General features: G+C 45.4%; 1 protein-coding gene across 1 annotated transcript in view; it reads left to right on the forward strand.

Annotated features, from left to right (window-relative positions):
- The first annotated feature begins 2,414 nt into the window (after positions 1-2,414).
- Positions 2,415-25,807, forward strand: part of MOB1B (MOB kinase activator 1B) — a 101,024-nt gene continuing 77,631 nt past the window's right edge. The window contains exon 1 of the mRNA XM_040326033.1: positions 2,415-2,537. Coding sequence (XP_040181967.1) covers positions 2,524-2,537 — 14 coding nt within the window. The 5' untranslated portion in view covers positions 2,415-2,523. The remainder of the gene's footprint in view (positions 2,538-25,807) is intronic.

Consider the following 25,807-nt stretch of genomic DNA (forward strand, 5'->3'; position numbering starts at 1 on the left):
AAAAATACGTCGAAAAATACGTATCGGCCTTAACTGAGAAAAAAAATAGTTTTTTAAAAAAAAATTGGGATATTTATTATAGCAACAAGTAAAAAATATATATATATTTTTAAAATTGTCGCTCTTTTTTTGTTTATAGCGCAAAAAATAAAAACTGCAGAGATGATCAAATACCACCAAAATAAAGCTCTATTTGTGGGGAAAAGGACGTCAATTTTGTTTGGGAGCCACCTTGCACGACCACGCAAATGTCAGTTAAAGCGACGCAGTGCCGGAAGCTGAATTTTCGCCTGGGCACGAAGGGGGTTTATGTGCCCAGTAAGCAAGTGGTTAATGCATCCTATGCATTAAGGTGAAAAAACATCTGACAGTACCAGCCCCCCCCCCCTCCCCGAGCCCCCGTTTTACTTACCCGAGCCCTCGAAAGGCCCCCGTCATCCTCCTCGGTTCTCAGCCTGGCCGTTGATTGGCTACACTGGGTGGATTGAAAGCAGAGCAGCCATTTGCTGGCGCTGGTGTCAATCACATCCGATGACACACCGCGCCGGGGGGCGGGGCCGAGTGATACAGTCGGTGGCTATGGCCGCCGCTGTATCACAGGAGTGTGCCCGCAAGGACTTTCCACCATGCGAGCTCGCATGAAGGTGGAAAGTTCTTGCGGGGGGGAGCCGAGACAGCAGCCGAGTGACGCCAGAAGACCAGGTTCGGGGCCACTCTGTGCAGAACGAGCTGCACAGTGGAGGTAAGTATAACATGTTTGTTATTTTTTTTTTAAATAAGAAATTATCTTTACTGATCCTTTAAATGCGCATGCGCTGATGACGTTGGTGCAAGCATATATGGTAAATATATATTATTTTTTTGCATGCTAGTCTCTAATGGAAAATGAAGAGGTTACTAAGGTTACAAAAATTCTCGTACGACAGAATACAACATTGGATGTGTTGCATTGTTCGTAATGTCTTCTTTCATTTCTGAGCATGCGCGGTCTTTCTCTTCCTATTTTTTATTTTTATTATTTTTAGATGAATACTGTACTGATGAAATGAGATTTTTTTTTTTTCTGGCAACGTACAAGAAAAATTGTCGTGTTTGTCCCTTCGGATAATTTCGCATGAACGGTTGTGATTGGCTCTCGAAAGCTGCGTATTAACGATCCGATTCTCTTACGATCGTTCGGAAATCCGTATATATTTTTCGTCTGATTTTCTGATCGCGTGTACTAGGCATTAGCCGCATCGTTTTTTTTTTTGTTGCAGCCCAGGCCACTTTCTTATCGTTTTTCCCAATTTGACATTTCCGTGATTATCATTTTTAGGTATAGTTGGCCAGATTCACAGCAGAAATACCCTGGCGTATCTACTGATACGCCGGCGTATTTTCAAATTTGCCGCGTCGTATCTTGATTTGGAATCCTCAAACCAAGATACGACGGCTTTTGGCATAGATCCGACAGGCGTACGGCTTCGTACGCCTTCGGATCGTAGGTGTAATTCTCCGGCGCCCGCTGGGTGGAGTTCGCGTCGTTTTCCAGCGTCGGGTATGCAAATTAGCTGTTTACGGCGATCCACAAAGGTACGCGCGTTCGTCGCATTCTCTTACGTCGGCTTTTCCCGTCGTAAAGTTAAGAGTGCTATTTAGATGGTGTAAAATTACACCATCCATGTTAAAGTATGGCCGTCGTTCCCGCGTCAAATTTGAATTTTTTTTTTTGCGTAAGACGTCCGGGAATACGAAAGTATGTTACGCACGTCGCCGTTCAAAAAACACGTCGGGGCGCCGTAATTTTGCGCAAAGCACGGCGGGAAATTTACAAACGGAGCATGCGCAGAACGTTCGGCGCGGGAACGCGCCTAATTTAAATGGTACACGCCCCATTTGAATTAGGCGGGCTTGCGCCGGACGGCTTTACGCTACGCCGCCGAAAGTTTACACGCAAGTGCTTTGTGAATCAAGCACTTACGCTGGAAACTTGCGGCGGCGTAACGTAAACGGGATACGATACCCCGCCGTAAATCTACATGAATCTGGCCCAGTATGTTCTATGCTGATTCATGTAAAAAAGATAGATTTATGTTAGAAAACATATTTTTTTTTTTTCAATTTCTTTATTTTCAATAAATTTTCCTCTTCATTTATACAAAACATGGAAAATAGCAATCGTCTTTAACAAATGTAAGTAAATAAATCCAAATACATTCAAAAGAACTTATCACAGTACAATCTCTTTATTCGTTCCTCTCCGAGGAGAATTAGAAAACATATTGATGATTAAAGGAAATGTCAAAGGCGAAACGTAGAAAATTTCGAGCATCTAAAAAGGTAAAGCACTGCACGAGAAGCGATGTGTTCTGTTGCAGTTGTAGTGTGTAAATAAAGTTATTGAGGAAAAAAAGGCAGTCTGCAGCGTGTGGTTCACACCCCCATCTCCCTGGCAGAAGGATCTCATCTGCTGTGTGGAGTGGACTGTCACCTCCTGCGCCTGGCTGCTGTCTCTGCTGCTGCTGTCAGCTCAGCGAGGAGATGAGCTTCTTGTTGTGAGTGTCACTGGGGCTGTCATTGCCTTTTATATTGTCCCTTTAATCCTCACCTTATAGTCTTCTCTTTTATACTGCCTTCCTTTCTCCTACAATCTATCATTTTCTCTATTGTCGCAGGGTGATCTGTCCCCTGTCACCCCAGACTTTAGTGACTTAGCAACGTTTACGTCCTTTGTGTGCCTGGACATAAAGCCCCCCCCCTCCTGTGACCGCAGTCTCCGTACACTGATCCCTACATGATCCCTACTGCTCAGCATAACCCACTGTGTTTTGTTTGCCTGGCTGCAGCTGTCTTATGTAGAAGGATCATAGAGGTGTTCCTGGTAAACTTTTCATGGCCTACCTTGACAACCATTCCCACGCCTATTGTATTCTACCATTGCCCACTTCATGCAAATTCTTCATAGATGCCCTTGAGAATTTAGGAGTGATAGGGAAAAAAAAAAAAAACAGTTGTCGAAAAAGTCAAGTGATGTCATAGATTAGGGATCCTATAGCAATACTGTGTCGTTTGCTAAATATGTTGTGTGTTTTTTATTTTATTTTATCAATCGATGTAAACGGCCAAATATGTTGCTTTTTATTCTATTATTATTTCAGGGATTTATATAGCGCCGTCACATACATATACATTTTGTACAATGTATATGTGAATCTCTGCGTAAATTGACGGCGCTATATAAATACATTCACGTCGGTCCCTAACCTCAAGGAGCTTACAATCTAAGGTCCCTAACTCGCATTCATTAACTAGGGCCAATTTTAGACACAAGCCAAGGGTTGTAAAGGTAAAACATTTTTTTCCCCCTAAAAAGCTTCCTTTACCTCAGTGCAGTCCTCCGTCACTTACCTCACCCTTCCATTTTGCTTTTAAATGTCCTTGGCCTGGATTCAAGAAGCAATTGCGCCTGCGTAACCATAGGTTACACAGTGCAATTGCTTACTTGCCCCGGCGTTACGAATGCTCCTGATTCAGGAACATCGTAACGCCGACTGCAGCCTAAAATCTGCGTGGCATAAGGCTCTTATGCCACGCATATCTTAGGCTGCATTCTTGCGATGGCCGCTAGGGGGCGCTCCCACTGTGCTCAGTGTATAGTATGCAAATTGCATACTAACACCGATTCACAATGTTGTGCGAGCCCTGCGTACGCAATTTACGTCGTTTCCGTACGGCGTGTTTAGCGTAAGGCTGCCCCTTCTAATAGCAGGGGCAGCCAATGCTAAAGTATACCCGACGTTCCCGCGTCGCGACGTTCGATTTTTACGTAATTTGCGTAAGTGATTTGTGAATGGCGCTGGACGCCATTCACGTTCACTTTGAAGCAAATGACGTCATTTGCCGCAATGCACGTCGGGAAAGTTTCCCGACGGAGCATGCGCTCTACGCTCTGCGCGGGAGCGCGCCTAATTTAAATGATTCCCGCCCCCTACGGGATCATTTACATTAGGCGCCCTTACGCAGGGCAAATTTACATAGCGCACACGCAATTTCCGGAGCTACTGCTCCGTGAATCGCGGGTAGCGCAGTAAATTTGCGGGGGCGCAGGGCAAAAACGATGCCCTGCGCCTCCGCAAGAAAGGGGCAAATCTACCTGAATCCGGGCACCTTATTTCTTCTGAGAAATCCTCACTCCCTGTTCTTCTGTCTGTAACTCCACACAGTAATGTGAGGCTTTCTCCCTGGTGTGGAGTGTCGTGCTCGCCCCTTCCCTTGGACTACAAGAGAGTAAGGATGAGCTCTGGCGTGTTCGCATAGAACACGTGCACGGCGCTGCGCTAATAACAGCCAGGGAGACATTTCACAATCCCTGCAGCCGAGCATCGGGACAATATCTCCCTAGCTGTTATTAGCACAGCGCCGTGCACACTTCCTGGCGGGCTCTGCACGTGTTCTATGCGAACACGCCAGAGCTCATCCTTACAGGAGAGTCAGGACGCCCGCTAACACACAGCTCCTTTCTCTATCTGCAACATAGAGAGCGTCCTGACTCTCCTGTATTCCAAGAGAGGGGGCGAGCACGACACTCCACACCAGGAAGAAAGCCTTGCATTACTGTGTGGAGTTACAGACAGAAGAACAGGAAGTGAGGATTTCTCAGAAGAAATAAGGACATTTAAAAGCAAAATGGAAGGATGAGGTAAGTGAAGGAGGACTGCACTAAGGTAAAGGAAGCTATTTAGGAAAAAAAAAAAATTACCTTTACAACCCCTTTAACCTACCAGCATGTCTTTTGGATTGTGGGAGGAAACCGGAGTACCCGGAGGACACCCACGCAGGCACAAGGAGAACATGCAAGCTCCAGGCAGGTGGTGCCGTTGTTGGGATTCGAACTAGCGATTCTTTTTACTGCTAGGTGAAAGCGCTACCCACTACATTACTGTGCTGCCCAATTCTATCAATACAATATAAACAGTTAAATATTAGAGTTGCAGCGATACCGTTTTTTTTATGCAGTTCCGATACTTGTGCTCAATTCCTCACCGATATCTTTGCGGTGCCATTTGAGCCCATACAAAATTAACAGGCTCTAATCTCACTGCAAAGATATGCATGCAATTTGAACAGGATTGAGGTGCGATTCTTGTACGAATCGCATTGCGGTTTCCTGTACCGCTCCTGTGTGAACCCAGGCTGAAGTCGCTATGATATCTCCCCATTGAGACAAGGAAAGGGACCTGAGGACAGGGATTCCCCAGTCCCTTTCTCTGCAGCCTTAGCTGCACTGAAGATGAATGGACAGGAGATAGTGGCTCCTCTCCATTCATAAACTGAAACATTGTAAACACAGGTTGACTGTCCATTCAGAAAAGGAAGGAGCCGGTAAATAACAGATTTACCTCCTCCTTCCTCTGCTATTCATAATGAAATATCCAGGACAGAGGGGGACCCAGAGAAACACACAAGCTAGGGAGGATGCAGGAGGACCCAGGGAATGACACAGAGGGGGACGGAACGGATCAGGACCCAGAGCAGGACACAAAGCAAGGTCCATAAAGACATGGATAAGTGAGTTTGGGGTGGAGGAACTTAAAGGGGTTATAAAGGTTTGTCTTTTTTTTTCTAAATATTTCCTTTATTTTCCTTCTATTTCCCTTCTAAAGGTTTTTTCACTTTGTTTGAATTTCTCACTTCCGGTTTCTCATCAGTAAGCTTTCCACTATCATCCGAGCGGTGGAAACTCATTTAGAACAGCTTACTGAACATCTTACTAAGGAGGAACAGGAAGTGAGAAATTCAAACAAAGAAAAAAAAACATTTAGAATGGAAATTGAAGGAAAAGGTAAGTGAACCAACAATGCACTAGCTTAAAGGAACCGATTTAAGAAAATAAAAAATGAACCTTTACAACCCCTTTAACTCACCTGCACAGAGTCCTGACCTCAACCTGGTAGAGCAGAGACTGCAAGCAAGGCCTTCTCGTGCACACCAGTGCCTGACCTCACAAATGTGCTTCTGGAAGAACGGTCAAACATTCCCATAGACACACTCCTAAACCTTGTGGACAGCCTTCCCAGAAGAGTTGAAGCTGCAAAGGTTGGGCCAACTTAATATTGAATCCTACAGACTAAGACTGGGATGCCAATAAAGTTCATGGGCCGATTCAGGTAGCCGGGCGCATTGTTACGGCGGCGTAGTGTATCGTATTTATGCTACGCCGCCGTAAATCAGAGAGGCAAGTGCTGTGTTCACAAAGCACTTGCCTCATAAGTTACGGCGGCGTATCGTAAATGGGGCCGGCGTAATCGTGCCTAATTCAAATGAGGATGAGGGGGCGTGTTTTATGTAAATGGGTGGTGACCCGACGTGATTGATGTTTTTTACGAACGGTGCATGCGCCGTCCGTGTACATATCCCAGTGTGCATTGCTCCAAAGTACACCGCAAGGACGTATTGTTTTCGACGTGAACGTAAATTACGTCCAGCCCTATTCGCGAACGACTTACGCAAACAACATAAAAAATTAAAAATTCGACACGGGAACGACCTCCATACTTTACATTGCATACGCCTCATAGAAGCAGGAGCAACGTTACGCCGGAAAAGCCTTACGCAAACGACGTAAAAAAAAATTCCGCCGGGCGCACGTACGTTTGTGAATCGGCGTATCTAGGTCATTTGCATATTCTGCGCCGAAAACGACGGAAGTGCCACCTAGCGTCCAGCGTAAATATGCACCCTAAGAACCGACGGCGTAAGAGACTTACGCCAGTCGGATCTTAGCCTAATTTTGGCGTATCTTGCTTTCTGAATACAGAAAGAAGATACGCCGGCGCAGCTTTGAATTTACGCGGCGTATCTATAGACACCCTGGCGTAAATTCTTGCTGAATCCGGCCCCATGTGTGTAAAGTCAGGGGTCCTAATACTTTTGGTAATATAGTGTGTGTACTGTAATACATTTTCATTAAGAAAGGGGAAAAAAAGTTTGAATACATGTATCAAGTACATGTTAAAATATATAAGCTCTAAGGAGTAGGGCTCTCTGATTCCTCCTGTATTGTATTGTACCTGTACTGTCTGCCCTCACAGATGTGAACATGGCCGCTTGGGAAGGGAATAGGAAGGAGGATGAAAGAGAATAAGGCCCCTTTCACACATGCAGACCATATGTCCGCTTTTTCATCCATCCGTTTGCGGATGGAAAAGGGACATACATTGGTCCCTATGTGATTGAGGGTGTCAGCGGATAAACATCCGCTAACACCCGTAATCGCCCGCCTCCGCAAAGATCCGATTTTGCGGACGGAAGAAAACCCTATTTTTTCTTCCATCTACGGATCGGATCGGATGAACACGGACAAACGGTCCATGTTCATCCGATTTCCCCCCCCCATAGGGGAGAGCAGAGAAAAGACAGGGCGGCCCCTGCACAGTGTACGGAGACCGCCCTGTCAGCCGCCGGCTCAGCGGGGATCTACGGAGCGATCCCCGCTGAGCTTACGGACACACGGTCCGTGTTCATCTGATCCCCCATAGGGGAGAGCGGAGAAAAGACAGGGCGGTCCCTGCACAGTGTACGGAGACCGCCCTGTCAGCCGCCGGCTCAGCGGGGATATACGGAGCGATCCCCGCTGAGCTTACGGACACACGGAGGCGGATCATTACTGATCCGCCTCGTGTGAAAGGGCCCTAAAGGATATCATCCATTGGAAATATATAAGAGACTAAATTGTGTAGGGTGGGCTATGTTATTTTGCTCCTTTTCCCCTGATAGAAGTAGTTGGGACTTGAGTTCATTTTGAGGGATTTGATGCAAAAATCATTTTTTTTTGTTTCGGCAATAGAAATAGATTTATATTTGGAAATGGATCTCACATGGCAACATTGCGATTGCACAGCTGGGTCTTTCTCAAGTTTAGAGCTTCTGCTGAATTAATAAAATGAACTTGGCTTAGCCCACATGACATGAGTGTGTACTAGACTTTCTAATCCGTCTGTTGCCTTCCACTAAAAAGCAGGCCATACATTATACAATTTTCCTTTAACCACTTCCGTATCGGATGACGTCCTGGACTTCAGTGGGGGATATCTGAATGATGGGTGCAGCTACAGGCATCATTCAGATATCCTTCATTTCAGGCTGTGATTCTGCACACTATAAGAATGATCGTTCCGCCGCTTGATCGTTCTTATAGACATCCCCCCCTCTCGCCGAGGCTTCCCCGGGCTCTCCCGTGCCATCGGAGGCCCGGAAAACGAATCGTCTGCCGCCGAATGAAGAGCATAGAGATGACCGGTGACTATCTCTATGACCGTCAGAGGCCTGGGCCCGACGTTGTGACATCACGCCCGGGTACCCGGAAGTAGACAAAGCTGCAATCGCGGCTAAAAGCATGATATCGTGATCATTTTTTCCTGATCTCATGCTTTCCAGCCTGGAGGAGAGATGTGGGGTCTTATTGACCTGGCATCTCTCCATACTAATTTTCCTATTCCATTTCATATCCCACCTTGGTGGGATAAATACGTAGGGGCAGCCACCTCAGATATCATTTTTTTCACACCATATGTTGGTATAAGTACTAGGTTTTTTCTTGCAGCATATATGGGATAGCAGACAGGAATTAACCCTTAACACTTTAAATAAATAAAAGACAGCAGACCACTGTTGGATGTTAAAGGCCGCAGTTGTTTAATATTGGTTTCAAAATCTTGTGATAAATATTATCAACAAAATATAAATAAATAAGCATTAAAGCTAACCTAGCCACTACGGCTCAGGCTGCCAACACAATTACCCAGCTAGCACACTTGTACCATACTTAATAAAAAGATATTTTTAACATAAATATATAATCAAATTATGTGAGCATAGCTAGTCCCCCTTTGCTGTTAAAAACAAAGGTGACACTACCACATAAGAAAACAACCGCGACAAGATATATTCTGAAAGAGGGAGGGGGGGTAGGGAGGGAAAGAACACCACAGCTCCAATGTCTTCTGAGGCGAATGAGCCTGGGCTGAACGGAACCCGCTTTAAATAGCCCAAAACGGGCTGAAAACCCACTGGTTCTGACCGGTTTGAACTGACCTTTCCCGGGCTTTCTGTCCAGAAGCCCAGGAAAGGTCACCCAAAGTACAAAGAGCCCGCCAAAAAATCCCCCAGGAAAGGTCACCTGGGGGACAAATGAGCCAGTTTAAACTGACCTTTCCTGGGCTTTCTATTCAGGCCCAAAGGCCAAATGCTCTAATTTCCTCACAGGGAGCCAAGAAAAAACCCCAGGGGAGACCTAACACTGTCCCCCGTCGCTCTCCCATGAGGAAAAGGGGGGCAAGAACTGCCCCTTTTCCTGTCATTCTTTAGAATTTTTTCTGTTGCGCGGATTCATTTTTTATCTTCATATTTTTCTATATCTCTATATCCCTAAGCTGATCCAGTGTGTGTTACAAACAAAGTCCTGGAGTGGGGCAGGGGGGTGAATTGGGGATGTCTCTTTGCTGGACGGGGACTGTCTCTGCTGGATGGGAATGTCTCTTTGCTATATCACCTAAACTGACAGGCCGGGCAAGGAGAGCAAATAATCGGAGAAGCAGCCAAGATGTCCATTGCAACTCTGGAGGAGCTGCAGAGATCCACACCTCAGGTGGGAGAATCTGTCCACAGGACAAGTATTAGTTGTGCATTCCACAAATCTGCCCATTATGGAGAAGCGGCAAAAAGAAAGCCATTGTTGAAAGAAGGCTATGAGAAGTACCATTTGCAGTTTGAGAGATGCCATGTGGGGGACACAGCAAACACGTGGAAGAAGGTGCTCTGGTCAGATGAGACCAAAATTTTAACTTTTTGGCCTAAAAGCAAAATGTTATGTGTGACGGAAAACTAACACTGCACATCACCCTGAACACACCATCCACACTGTGAAACATGGTGGGGGCAGAATCATGTTGTGGGGATGCTTTTCTTTAGTGGGGAAAGGGAAGCTGGTCAGAGTTGATGGGAAGATAGATGGAGCCAAATACAGGGCAATCTCAGAAGAAAACCTGTGAGGCCCCGTACACACGACAGAGGAACTCGACGTGCTTGGCACGTCGAGTTCCTCGTCGAGTTTTGGGATGAAGCCGCCGAGGAGCTCGGCGGGCCGGCTTCTCCCATAGAAGAGCGAGGACAACGAGAAAATAGAGAACATGTTCTCTATTTTCTCGTCGAGTTCCTCGGCGGCTCCATCGAGCCAAAACTGTACAGACGACAGAGATTCTCGGCAGAATCCGGGTTTTGACCGAGTTTCTCGGCGAATTCTGCCGAGAATCTCTGTCGTGTGTACGAGGCCTTAGAGTCTGCAAAAGACTTGAGACTGGGAAGGAGGTTCACCTTCCAGCAGGACAATGACCCTAAACATACAGTCAGAGCTACAATCAAATGGTTTAGATCAAAGCATATTCATGTGTTAGAGTCAAAGCCCAGACCTAAATCCAATTGAGAATCTGTGGCAAGACTTGAAAATTGCTGTTCACAGACGCTCTCCATCCAATATGACAGAGCTTGAGTTATTTTGCAAAAATGTCACTCTCTAGATGTGCAAAGTTGGTAGAGACATCCCCAAAAAGACTTGCAGCTGTAATTGCAGTGAAAGGGGGTTCTACAAAGTATTGACTCAGGGGGGCTGAAGAATACCACACTTTTCACATATTTATTTGTAAAAAATTGAAAAACATTTATCATTTTCCTTCCACTTCACAATTATGTGCCACATTGTGTTGGTCTATCACATAAAATAACATTTACGTTTTTGGTTGTAGCATGACAAAATTTGGAAAATTTCAAGGGGTATGAATACTTTTTCAAGTCAGTGTATATCAGCAGCCAGAGGGAGTGTTTAGATAAGATCTAAGGCGTTGACTTTTTACAAAGTCAACATTTGCATAGCAACAACGCTGTTCCATCTGCTAAAGCTGTATGTTTTTAAGTAAAAAGAAGTGCAAGTGCATATTATTAAGTTACTACTATGTTTGCATGTTTAGTGAATGGAAAGTTCCACTGTAATGTATTCAAACCTGCAGAAAGGTTGTTGGAGGTCAAGGAAAGAAAGATTTGTTTGCATTGAAAACAGATCTTCAAACATCATGCATTTATAGGCTGTCCACACAGCTTTAGCGCAATCGCTCCACTAAAGCCTGTAGTGATTAATCACAGTGAGTACTAGTCAGGTGTGACAAATGGCTACCTATGTTGTAAGCTACACAAGTACCATATAGTAGTGATTATTCCAGTATGGTGCTCCAATTGTGTGCAACTAATCTCTGCTACATTCTGATATACATCATAGTGACTGGCCACTACTAGAGCTGGACGATTTTTTTTTTTCCCCCTTAAATTTTTTTTATTTTTTTTAAATAAAAAACTTGATTTACGATTCGGATCGATTATTTTTTATTTTTTTTTTGATGGACACTGCGCCAGTCCTGAGGAGCTACGGTCAGGAGTTTTTAGGCGAGGCCGCGGCTTTTGCCTAGTCCACGGCGTCCAGCCTTGGGGCCTTTTCCCAGGATCACGGTGGATTGTCTTCTCCTCTGCACACCCCGGAGAGGCTATCAAGACAGGAGGGACACATGAGGGTCGTTTGTGAGGGTCTGCACCAGGTAATAGGAGGATTCTTAGCGCCGGTCCTGGGAGAGGCTATCAAGACAGGAGGGACACATGAGGGTCGTTTGTGAGGGTCTGCACCAGGTAAAAGGAGGATTATTAGCGCCGTTCCTGGGAGAGGCTATCAAGACAGGAGGGACACATGAGGGTCGTTTGTGAGGGTCTGCACCAGGTAATAGGAGGATTATTAGCGACGGTCCTGGGAGAGGCTATCAAGACAGGAGGGACACATGAGGGTCGTTTGTGAGGGTCTGCACCAGGTAATAGGAGGATTCTTAGCGCTGGTCCTGGGAGAGGCTATCAAGACAGGAGGGACACATGAGGGTCGTTTGTGAGGGTCTGCACCAGGTAATAGGAGGATTCTTAGCGCCGGTCCTGGGAGAGGCTATCAAGACAGGAGGGACACAGGAGGGTCGTTTGTGAGGGTCTGCACCAGGTAATAGGAGGATTCTTAGCGACGATCCTGGGAGAGGCTATCAAGACAGGAGGGACACATGAGGGTCGTTTGTGAGGGTCTGCACCAGGTAATAGGAGGATTCTTAGCGCTGGTCCTGGGAGAGGCTATCAAGACAGGAGGGACACTGGAGGGTCGTTTGTGAGGGTCTGCACCAGGTAATAGGAGGATTATTAGTGACGGTCCTGGGAGAGGCTATCAAGACAGGAGGGACACTGGAGGGTCGTTTGTGAGGGTCTGCACCAGGTAATAGGAGGATTATTAGCGACGGTCCTGGGAGAGGCTATCAAGACAGGAGGGACACTGGAGGGTCGTTTGTGAGGGTCTGCACCAGGTAATAGGAGGATTCTTATCGACGGTCCTGGGAGAGGCTATCAAGACAGGAGGGTCGTTTGTGAGGGTCTGCACCAGGTAATAGGAGGATTCTTAGTGCCGGTCCTGGGAGAGGCTATTAAGACAGGAGGGACACATGAGGGTCATTTGTGAGGGTCTGCACCAGGTAATAGGAGGATTCTTAGCGCCGGTCCTGGGAGAGGCTATCAAGACAGGAGGGACACATGAGGGTCATTTGTGAGGGTCTGCACCAGGTAATAGGAGGATTCTTAGCACCGGTCCTGGGGATTTTTGTTTTGAAAATATGAATCGATTTGACCTACCAACTCGATTTTTAAATCGAATCGATTATTTATTTTTCCCAGCCCTAGTCACTACTATGGCAAGTAATAGTGACTTATCCTAATAGCACTACTGAGCTACTTTAAATGTCCCACAAGGCTTACAATGCATGCAGGCATTTGAAATTACTGCTGCGATGACACATTGCGTTATCTAAACTAGGGACTTCTTTCAGGGTAGGTAAAGGTGATACAATGCTTCACTTCTGAGAAAGAGACCAGAGCGCCACCTGCTGGCTGAAAAAAACACTACAGTACAGAATACTGTTTATACTCACTCTGATGCCTTGTACACACGGTCGGCATTTTTGCCCGTGCAAAAGTCCGCCGTCAGTGCGACGGAAAGAAAGAGCTGTGTTCTCTATCTAAGGTCCGTCGGACTTCCAACATAAAAAGTCCGATGGAGGCTACACACGGCCGGACTTTTCAAGAAAAAAAAGCCTATCTGTCTTTTTTTCTCGGAAAGTCTGGCCATGTGTACAAGGCATTAGTGACTGGGTGAGTATGAACAGCATGTATTATACACCATTTAATTCCATTTTTTTTTTTTTTTTTTTATGATGTGGATTTAGTGACACTTTAAGTACATTTTTTTTTTTTAATATATATATATATATATATATATATATATATATATATATATATATATATATATATATATATATAAGCATCCAAACAGCATAAACAAAATCAAACATAAAATAAACCCTGGCCACTTGGGGCGTCTACCTTCACCACACAGGAACCTATCTAGGAGTCTAGCACAGTGTACTGCTGGGTAGACACTGCTGATCATACAGCAGAAAAACAATAGTCTTTTGATTTTTATCACACAGAAAAATCAATCCTCTCCTCACCTCAGAAGACTTTCAGTACACTGCTTCTCCTTAATCACAAAGCCTTGGGATGCATCAATTCAGTGGTAATCCTCTGGACTATGTATAGAGGCCTTAATTGCCTCATTCTGAACAGCTGGAGTCTTCCAACGGCCTTTAGCCTTTTCTGGCTACATTTGAGGCTGACGCCTAATAACAATTGGTGTATTGTCTAAACAAGGCAGAAATGTATGTCCCGTCTGTGACAACACCCACAGATTTACCTGACTTCCTGTCACTATATATATATATATATATATATATATATATATATATATATATATTGCTTATGTGAGTGTTTACGCTATATGCTGCTTTTCTGATCTTGAAGATCTTGCTTTCTCCTATGCTTTCTCCTATTTTTTCTTTCTCCTATGTCCTCCTTTTCTCTCTTTTGATGGTCCCTTTTCTTCTGCCTGCATTCCATTTTTAGGGCGCCTTCTTTCCCTTGCAGGGCCGTACAGAGCCACCCTTGCATGTGTGCTTCTGCCCTACTTGTGCTCGTCCTACTACCCTTGCTCCTCCTCCAATGTATGACTGAAGCTAGGTGTAGAAGGATGGGGCATAGGGTGATGGAATTTATAATAATTTATAATCCCAAAAAGGTGATCATGTGACGTGCTTAGTATTTACTTCCCGACCGCAAATTCAGGAAAGCGCTACTAAGCAACCTGGATCCAACAACTATGATCACTTATATTTTGTGCTTTCAAAAAATCATCAAATAAATGGGGATTTTTGGAATATTGGTTAATATATAAGTACCTGTAATAATAATGATCTATTAGAATGGAAAAAATTAGGCTTTATTAATACAGTGGTACATTCCAGAAGAATGCTTGTAATTCAAAGTGCTTGTATATCAAAGTGAGTTTCCCCATAGGAAATAATGGAAACTCTGTTAATCTGTTCCAGTGGCACTGCTAGTGTATGCAGTACCGCATGTAACCAGAAGTGGGGGGGGCACCAGAGACACTCGGAGCCCTCAAAGCCGCTCGGATGCACTTAGAGAGGCTCTGAGACACTCGGGAACAGAGTGGCTCTGAATGGCTCTAAACTGCTCTGAGTGTCACCGGCACCTCTGCCTTAATGCGGTACTGCACACCCCAGAGGCTTGAATCCTGCTAGTTTACGAGACACCGCTTGCAAACCGAGTCAGAATTTATTTTTAATAGCTTGTATTGCGAAACGCTCGTAAACCGCGTTACTCGCATTCTGAGGTATTACTGTTCTTAAATATGCAATATTTAGCAAAAAACAATTCTTGATTGTATTAAATAAATTAAACAAGTATGTGTATGTATGTATGTATGTATGTATATATATATATATATATATATATATATATATATATATATATATATATATATATATATATATATATATATATATATATATATCATTTTTTTCCCCCTGTAAGTAAGACTTCGTAAAATGAGCTGTGTCAGGAGTTTCCCTTCAACATGTTTTGTCCTTTTCCTCAATGACATCCTATTGATTCTTGTGATTGGTGAAGAAGCAGATTTCAGCTAACAAAGCAGACTCTTGAGCACATATTAACGGCCGGGCTAATAAAACATAATTTATTGGACACTACATTGCTGTTGGAGCATGCAGCCTCTGTCCGTCCTTTATGCAAGCAGACAGAATGGGCCTGAAAGGAGGACCAAAAATCTACGTATAATGCCTGCTTGTCTCTCTGTGTTTTGTGTGTACTTAGGTTGGTTAATTGAAACTGGACAAAGGAGAAGTTCCATTTTCATGTTCATGTTGCGAAGTTATGCTAATAACTGGTCACTGTGATCACAGGACACTTATCATTCCTCCTGTTTTTATAAAAAGTGAAACTCAAACAATATCCTTCTTCTCTAAAAATAATCCATACTGTGACAGGAAGTCAGGTAAATCTGTGGGTGTTGTCACAGACGGGACATACATTTCTGCCTTGTTTAGACAATACACCAATTGTTATTAGGCGTCGGCTGCAAAAGTAGCCAGAAAAGGTCTAAGGGCGTTGGAAAACTTCAGCTGTTCAGAATGAGGCAATTAAGGCCTCTATAAGTAATCCAGAGGATTACCACTGAATTGCTGCATCCTGAGGCTTTCTGAGTGAAGGAGAGCAGTAGCTGAAAGTCTTCTGAGGAGGTGAGAAGGTGATTGATTTTTCTGTGTGATAAAAATCAAAAGACTATTGTTTTTCTGCTATGACCAGCAGTGTCTGCCCAGCACTAGGCTGTGCCAGACTCCCCAGATAGGTTCCTGTGTGGTGAAGGTAGACGCCCCATGTGGCCAGGGTTTATTTTATGTTTGATTTTGTTTATGCTGTTTGGATGCTTGCACTTGTTTCCAGTAAAATGGACGAATAAACCAAAATCTTTGTTTTCAACCGTCTTCGACTGCCTGTCTGTATAAATTCAGTGTGTAGTGAACCCATCCAAGGGGTCACACACCCCGCTACCGAGCTAACCCCCCTTACAATACACATCCAATACTTATTGGCCATGTAATCTTTTTTATATTAAATCATTTCGTACTGTGTTTTTCCACCTCCTTGTAATGACCTTCATGAGCTCCAGAACATCTCCTTTTCCCCCTCCCGTCTGTTTGGATTAAGCAGTGCACTGCTTTATGCACACTACAAATCCCATAGACCCTAGTCCATAGTCTATTTTAGGAGTGAACAAGAGAGGGTAACTACGCTCCTACATACAGTGGGACTATAGAGAACAAGCTTATCCACCCTCAACAGGAAAGCAGATCACAAAAAATAAATAAAAAAATAAGAGATTTGTAGATTTGCAGGAGGCTAAAAGCAATAGAAAGTAATGTTTTGAGTTAGGAACACATACTTAAATAGAATATTTTTTTTTTAAAGTGTCCCTTTAACCACTTCTCGCCCGCACTTTAGCCGAAACACTTTCCTGGTAGGGCGTCATATAACATCCTCCCGTGATCAGACACAGATCTGGGTAAAGAGCCAATCACAGCGGTCCTTTACCACATTATCAGCTGTGTCAAAAGACAGCTGATCATGATGTAAACACAAGGTTATCGGCATTCCTTTCCTCACACTGACAGCGTGAGGAGGGGAGAAGAGAGCTGGTAACAGGCTTGTGCTAAAGGGACATCTACACTGATAATCGGGGCAGTCCCATCAGTGCCCACCAGTGCTGCTTATCAATGTCGCCCATCAGTACCGCCTATCGGTGCAGCCTCCTCAGAGCTCATCAGTGCTATTAGTTCCCATCAGTGCAGCCTCATCAGCGCGCATTTTTTTTTAATGTATTTTTTTGTTTGTTTAGCAAAGAATAAAAAACATAGTGGTGATTACAGTGGTTGTATGCCCTGAATAAGAAAATAAAAAAAAAGCTGTAAGGCAAATGCATACTAGCTCATTATGATATAATTATGAAATGCCTTAAAATGAAGCGTCTGCACCGCCACACGATGACCGCTGAGGGACCTGACATGTTCCCTCTGCGTTTCTTCTGGGTTTACGGCTCCGGCGCTGTGAGTGGCCGTAGCCGTGATGAACGTTGTTCCTGGGAATGTCCGGCAGCATCTGCCAGACCTTCAGCGACGTCAGCGGCTGCATGTAAGGTAAATATTTCTCCTAAACCGTATAGATTTAGGAGATATTCATTTTACCTACAAGTACGCCTTATTATAGGCTTACCTGTGGGTAAAAATGTGCAAAGGGGGTATACAACCACTTTAAATACCACCAAAAGAAAACTCTGGGCCAGATTCACGTAGGGAGCGCGTATTTGTGTGCGGGCGTAACGTATCCTATTTACTCTACGCCTCCGCAACTTTGACAGGCAAGTGCAGTATTCACAAAGCAAAGTTGCGGTGGCGTAGCGTAAATAGGCCGGCGTAAGCCCGCCTAATTCAAATCTGGAAGATGTGGGCGTGTTTTATGTTAATTTATTGTGACCCCACGTAAATGACGCTTTTTCCGAACGGCGCATGCGCCGTCCGTGAAAGTATCCCAGTGCGCATGCTCCAAATTAACCCGCAAAAAGCCAATGCTTTCGACGTGAACGTAAATGACGCACAGCCCTATTCGCGAACGACTTGCGCAAAGGACGTAATCAACGAAAAATTTTACGCTGTCCCAACGTCGATACAGCCTCATATAGCAGGGGTAACATTACGCCGGAAAAAGCGTTACGTAAATGGCGTATCTGTACTGCGACGGCTGGGCGTACGTTCGTGAATAGGCGTATCTAGCTGATTTACATATTCTAGGCGTAAATCAGCGTACACGCCCCTAGCGGCCAGCGTAAATATGCAGTTAAGATACGACGGCGTAGGAGACTTACGCTGGTCGTATCTTAGAGAAATTCTGGGGTATCTGATTCTTTGAATCAGGTGCCAAGATACGACGCCTCAGACTCAGAGATACGACGGCGTATCTGGAGATACGCCATCGTATCTTCTACCTGAATCTGGCCCTCTATGTTTGTGAAAAAAATTATAACAATTTCATATGGGTACAGTGTTGCATGACCGCGTAATTGTCATTCAAAGAGTGATAGCGCTGAAAGCTAAAAATTGGCCTGGGCAGGAAGGGGTGAAAGTGCCGGTAGGCAAGTGGTTAAGATTTCGGAGCCTTTTTTGCAGCACTGGGGCAGGTATGCAGTGACACCAGTGTTTGCGGCGACCTGTACACAAGTACACGTTCCTGTCTGGACTTCCATTCATGTCAGTTCACTCATGACGTGCATTAACATGCTTTTGTGTTTATCTAAAAGGATAATAGAATGCACAGGTGCATTGTGGGCCTACCTAGAAGGTGTGTGCTGATTCATGTTTAAATTTAGCAAAACAACAATCCATTTCATTCATATTTCTACATATAAGCACATGTACATAATACATGTTACTGAAACTTTTTTTATTATTATTCCTAATGTGATTTAGGGAGACCCTTGTGTTTGGGGGGGCACTTTCTTAGGTCTTATTTTACATGGGTGCTGTGGCCTGTACAGCCGTTTTTTCTAATTTGACAGAAATGCACGGGCAGGTGAGTGGCCTCAAATGCGTACTGTCTGCTGACCTATCCCTGCATACCACGCAGCTCCAGCCATATAAACAAATGGGCGATTCACGCTATACAGGTCACAGCACTGTTATGCCGCGTACACACGGTCCTTTTCTTTATCGTACATCACGGGACACAGAGCGGCATATTCATTACTATATGGGTTATATGGAGTACCTTCAGGTGTTGACACTGGCAATCTCAAACAGGAAATGCCCCTCCCTATATAACCCCCTCCCATAGGAGGAGTACCTCAGTTTTTACGCCAGTGTCTTAGGTGTTAGTCATGGTTTAGCTTGCCTCCGCATCCTTGGGATTAGGTGAGCTACCGGTTCTGTCCAAAAAAGCCTCAGCGCTAAAGTGGTCAGTAACCGGACCCCAAACCCTTGGGGTATAGCCCATAATGCTTTTCTTTTTAGAGAGCTGGACCCTGGGCCCAGAACTTAGAAACCTTTGGGTGCCTAATGTTTTCTGTTGCCAGGGTGCTATATGGGCCCAGGACAGTGGATCCTTCATAGGAACCCAGGGCCTGAAGGTCTAGACATCCCCACGGAGATGGGGGAAGATTGGGCCTCTTGCTTGGCAAAGTCCTGCGGCATGGAGCAGGTAAGTGAGGGGAAAACTTGCGGAACTTGGTTCTTAGCAGGTTTTTTTCTGGGGGGTCACAGGGGACATGCCTAAAGTTATGCACTGCATCTGGCAAACTAGTCACATATCATAAAGATAGGATGGCTCTATATGTATTATTCCCCATAAGATGTGACCTCCCTTGTAGTGTTGGAAAAGCATTGAGTGGGGCCTGTGTGATATAAAAGTATATGTGTGTGTCAGAGAGCTGTGCTTACCTGCAAGCCTCCAGGCGATGCTCCATTCAGTCTTCCTCCTCAGAGCCTGAGCAGAGAGGTCCCTTCCTCCCAAACCCCCCCCCCCCCCTGTCGGGAGGGGCATTTCCTGTTTGAGATTGCTGGGGGGGGAAGGGCGGGTCAGTGGCTTAAGGAAGGGGCGGCCCTTCCTTGTTTGTTCCATTCAATACTTTGGAACTGGGGAAGAAAGACCAGAGCGGCAGCACGGGGCGCCGAGGACACACAGTGGCCAGAAAGGATATTGCAGTCTTCAGAAGACTGTTTTTTCAAGCCTAGAAATAGGCTGTTTCTTTTCCATCTCATCGTTTTTCTTTGCAATACTACTCAGGGGGACAGAATGTTTTTTCTTTCCTGGATTTGAAACAAAAACGAAAAAAAAAAAAAAAAAAAAAGTCATCTAGGGGAGAGGAAGCATTTTTTATCCCCCAAACAGGTGTTTGGGCAATTAACTTTTATAGTTCCAAATACCAATAGGTAGCAGGTGTACCTCGGTATTGTACCATGGCATCCGGGTCAGAGGGTACAAGAGGTGGGGATTCCCCCAGAGAGTCTGAGGTCTCGGACAAAGTTATGCCGCTGCTTTCCCCACAGGGAGCCTTGGGGCCATCGGGATCTGGGGCTGGAGCTGGCGCAGGTCAGTCCAACCCTAAGATGGTCACGGACAAGGTATTACTCACCTCTTTAAGAGAGATGGAGAAAAGAATGGGAAAAATGATAGCCACAGCTATGCGGGGCAGTAAACGGATTAGATCTCCGTCGCCCGAGCGCGGACCCTCAGAAGAGGAGGTCCTTTCCTCATGGGAATTGGACGACCTCTTGGACAAGGACCAAGTAGGTTCAGGGATCGAAGATCCGGATACAGAGGAGTCTGGAGCAGTCTCCCAAGGGGAGAGCTGGTGGATTCAAGCCTTAACGGACTTGGTCCATAATGCATTCAACTTGCCAGTACCAGATCTCCAGGTATCTACGGTTTCAGCTTTGGGCTCACTGAGGGCGCCTCAAAGCAATGCAGTATTTCCGATCCACCCTCTACTAGAGGGAGTTTTGTTCCAAGATTGGAACAAGCCAGATAAAATCTTCTTACCACCTAAAAGATTCTCTGCCCTATATCCTATGGAAGATAAATTTTCCAAGAGATGGGCTACTCCTACAGTGGACGCAGCCATCTCATGTATTAACAAATCATTAACATGCCCTGTAGAAAACATACAGGTATTCAAGGATCCAGTTGATAAACGCTTGGAAGCACTACTTAAGAACTCCTTCACTACTGCAGGGGCAGTAGTACAGCCAGCCGTGGCTGCGATTGGGGTTGCTCAAGCATTATCGGATCAAGTTAAGCAGATGCTTAAACTTATTCCTGCCCAGCAGGCAGAAGAATTTTCGGATGTCCCTAGGGCCATATGTTTTACAGTAGACGCAATTAAGGATTCTATCCAGCAAGCGTCACGTTTATCGTTATCCCTTATCCATATGAGAAGACTCTTATGGTTAAAAAGCTGGGAGGCCGAGCCCCCATGCAAGAAGCTCCTGGTAGGGTTCCCCTTCCATGGAGGACGACTCTTCGGAGAAGACCTAGATAAATACATTCAAACCATTTCAAATGGCAAAAGTACTCTCTTGCCAACTAAGAGGAAGTTTCAGGGGCCTGCGTTTAAACGACAGTACTCCCCTGGGCAGGGGCCCTCTAATGCCAAACAGTATCGACGGCCTCCTGCGAAAGCAAACTTCGGCTTCAACAGCAAATCACAAGGACAGGCTGCTAGAGGCAGAAAGCAGTGGGTTCGCAAACCAGCAAAACCAGCCCCCAAGCCGACCTTATGAAGGGACGCCCCCACCCACGAAGGTGGGGGGAAGGCTGCGACTCTTTTCAGAGGTTTGGGAAGCCAGCATTCCCGACGAGTGGGTACGGTCTTCCGTGGCCACGGGCTACAAATTAGATTTCCTAAGGTTTCCTCCTCTTCATTTCCAGGAGTCGAGGATTCCAAACGATCCGGAGAAAGGAGCCGCATTAATGTCGGCATTAAATCATCTACTTTCCCAGGAAGTAATAGTAGAGGTACCAGTCCTGGAACAGGGGCTAGGTTTCTACTCCAACCTATTCATCATCCCGAAGTCCAATGGAGATGTCAGGCCAATTTTGGACCTAAAGATGGTAAATACATACCTAAAGATCCGCTCATTTCGGATGGAATCCGTGCGGTCAGCAGCTACCACACTCCAAAAGGACGACTTCATGGCGTCCATAGACATAAAGGATGCCTACCTTCATCTTCCAATTTATCAGCCACATCAAAGATATCTACGCTTCATGGTGGCTTCGCGTCACTTCCAATTCGTGGCGCTTCCCTTCGGGTTGGCTACGGCCCCCCGGGTGTTCACGAAGGTCCTAGCTCCAATCCTAGCCAAACTAAGGATCCAAGGGGTCACGATCCTAGCATACCTGGACGACCTCCTAGTCATAGATCACTCGTCTCCCGGCTTGGAGCGAGCAGTGGCCCTCACGGTCCAATACCTCGAGAAGTTCGGCTGGGTCCTAAATCGAGAAAAGTCAGCTTTCCTGCCCACAAGGCAGTTGGAATATCTCGGCATGAGATTAGACACAGAACAACAAAGAGTGTTTCTACCTCTGAGGAAGGTCAAAGCCATCAAGGAATTAATCCTACTGGTTCTAAGCAAGAAGGAACCGACTATTCGCCTATGTATGAGGTTACTAGGCAAGATGGTGGCCACATTCGAGGCGGTACCATACGCCCAGAGCCACACTCGCATCCTGCAGGCAGCCATCCTGTCAGCATGGAGCAGAAGGCCACAGGCCTTGGATATCCCGTTGCCGCTCTCATCAAGAGTCCGACAAAGTCTGTGTTGGTGGTTAGACCCTCAGAATCTACTGAAGGGGAAGTCTTTCAGCCCAGTGGCTTGGAAGATAGTGACCACAGACGCCAGCCTGACGGGCTGGGGAGCAATTTTGGATGGTTGCACTCGCCAAGGTACTTGGGCAACGCCAGAGAAGCAGTTGCCCATCAACATCTTGGAGCTCAGAGCTGCTCGACTAGCCCTCAGGGCTTGGACGTCAAAATTGCAGGGGTTCCCGGTGAGAATTCAATCAGACAATGCCACGGCCGTGGCATACATAAATCACCAAGGGGGAACCAGGAGTCAAGCCGCTCAGAGAGAGGTGAGCTTGATTCTCCTATGGGCAGAGGCTCATGTGCCCTGCATATCGGCAATATTCATTCCAGGAGTAGACAACTTTCAGGCGGACTTCTTAAGCCGCCAGACTCTTTTGCCGGGGGAATGGTCTCTGCATCCACAAATCTTTCAAGCACTCTGCCAAAGATGGGGAGTGCCGGACGTGGATATCATGGCATCGAGACTCAACAAGAAGCTAGACAGGTTCATGTCCCGCTCAAGGGATCCGATGGCCTGCGGAACCGATGCGTTGGTTTGCCCTTGGCATCAGTTCAAACTTCTTTATGCGTTTCCCCCGCTCCAGTTACTACCCCGCCTGCTGCGCAGGATCCGGGTGGAGCACATACCAGTCATCCTGGTAGCTCCAGCATGGCCCAGAAGGGCATGGTACTCACTAATCTTAAGGATGGTAGTGGAAGACCCTTGGACTCTTCCTCTACGGCCAGACCTGCTATCGCAAGGTCCGATCCTCCACCCTGCCTTACGGCATCTAAATTTGACGGCCTGGAAGCTGAATCCCTGATTCTCAGGGGTAGAGGTCTGTCTCAGAAAGTAATCTCTACCCTAATCAGAGCCAGGAAACCGGTCTCTAGGGTGATTTATTACAGGGTCTGGAAGGCCTATGTAGGCTGGTGTGAGTCCAAGCGATGGCTTTCTCGCAAATTTACCATCGATAGAGTATTACGTTTTCTCCAGCTAGGAGTGGATAAAGGATTGGCATTAAGCACAATCAAAGGACAGATTTCTGCTCTGTCAGTGTGGTTTCAGCGGCCGCTGGCCACCCACTCGCTGGTTAAGACCTTCCTTCAAGGGGTCTTACGTATTAAACCTCCAGTTAAATCCCCGCTTTGCCCGTGGGATTTAAACCTTGTTCTGTCAAGTTTACAGAAACAACCGTTTGAGCCGTTGGCTGAAATTCCTTTGGTTTTACTGACAAGAAAGTTAGTATTTTTGGTCGCCATAGTTTCCGCAAGAAGAGTATCGGAACTGGCGGCCTTATCCTGTAAGGAACCATATCTTATTTTTCATAAGGACAGGGTCGTTCTCCGCCCTCATCCTTCCTTCCTACCGAAGGTTGTATCCAGTTTTCATTTGAACCAGGATTTGGTATTACCATCCTTCTTCCCTAAACCTACTTCCAGAAAGGAAGGGTTGCTGCATACCTTGGATATCGTCAGGGCCATGATGGCCTATCTTAAAGCTACAAAGAAGATCGGGAAAACAGATGTGCTGTTCATATTACCGGATGGGCCCAAGAAGGGGCAGGCAGCTGCAAAGTCCACCATTTCTAGGTGGATTAAGCAATTAATCACTCAGGCCTACGGCTTGAAAGGGTTGCCTCCTCCAGTATCATTAAAGGCTCATTCTACTAGGGCCATGGGCGCCTCCTGGGCAGCACACCACCAGATCTCTATGGCTCAGGTTTGCAAGGCGGCAACCTGGTCTTCTGTCCACACGTTTACAAAATTCTACCAGTTGGACGTAAGAAGGAAGTCTGATACAGCCTTTGGGCAGGCAGTGCTGCAGGCTGCAGTTTGAGACCCTCGGATCCGGGGGCTCCTCTTTTTTGAGTTAAATTTAAAATTTAAGATTATTTTTCTCAACTAAGTTGGATTTATTATGATTTGAGTATTTCTCTAAATTAAATCCTTTTGTCTTGGAGATGTTCTCCCTCCCCTCATTGTGAGCATTGCTTTGGGACATCCCATATAGTAATGAATATGCCGCTCTGTGTCCCGTGATGTACGATAAAGAAAAAGGGATTTTTAATACAGCTTACCTGTAAAATCCTTTTCTTGGAGTACATCACGGGACACAGAGCTCCCACCCCTCTTTTTGGGGACCATTTTGGGAGGCATACTGCTTGCTACAAAACTGAGGTACTCCTCCTATGGGAGGGGGTTATATAGGGAGGGGCATTTCCTGTTTGAGATTGCCAGTGTCAACACCTGAAGGTACTCCATATAACCCATATAGTAATGAATATGCCGCTCTGTGTCCCGTGATGTACTCCAAGAAAAGGATTTTACAGGTAAGCTGTATTAAAAATCCCTTTTTTTGTGATGAAAAAAAACGTCATTTTTTCTCATGGGGGAAAAAAAAAAGATGTTTTTCAAACTTCATTTTAAAAAACGACGTTGCCTACACACCATCGTTTTTTCAAAATGCTCTAGCAAAGCGTGGTTACGTTCAGCACGTACGGCGGCACTCTGTTCCATTCAAGCTCACGTCATAACTTGCTTCTGAGCATGCGCGGGTTTAAAAACGTTGTTTTAGCCTACACACGGTCTTTTTTTATGACACAAAAAACAACATTTTGAAAAACGACATAAAAAATTGAAGCACGCTCAAATTTTTTTTTTTCGTTTTTCAGAAGACATAAAACAACGTTTTCCCCACACACGGTCATTTTAAATGACGTTTTTAAAAATGTCGTTTTTTTTTCATCACAAAAAACAACCGTGTGTACGCAGCATTAGGAATAAATTGGAAAAATGTAGCGCTAGTACCTTTGTAAGGATATGGAAAGAAACCACATCTAATAATAACAAAACAGAACTGCATATAATGATATATGACCAAATGTTAAAAGTGTCACCACGTGACCGTGCTATACACATTGATGTACCAACATGATGTAAAAAATAATAATTGTCACAATAATAGTGAATGAAGAAGAAAAAGTGCATGAAGTGACTAAAGTCCAAACAAATGGAGATAACGATGACTTCACCACGGGAAAATCTTGAAGATGGAACAACAGCTTGACAGAAGTACCACCCCAATGGTAGAAAAAGGCGCTTACCAAATGCAAATGACTGGGGAAGGTATACACCGCCAAAGTCACAAAAAGCTTAAAATCGATCAACTTGATCAAAACGGCTGGTCCTGGATCCAATTGGCTAATCGACAATGAAGATCCCAACTCACGTTGTACCGTATTTATCGGCGTATAACAAGCACAGGCGTATAACACGCACCCTAACTTTAAGATGGAAGTTTCAGGAAAAAAACTTTCCACAGCCCCCGGTGTATAACACGCAGGCACAGTTACCCTCTATTTTCAGGGTAAAAAA

Source organism: Rana temporaria, chromosome 1 (assembly GCF_905171775.1).
Source record: "Rana temporaria chromosome 1, aRanTem1.1, whole genome shotgun sequence".
Classification (NCBI taxonomy): domain Eukaryota; kingdom Metazoa; phylum Chordata; class Amphibia; order Anura; family Ranidae; genus Rana; species Rana temporaria.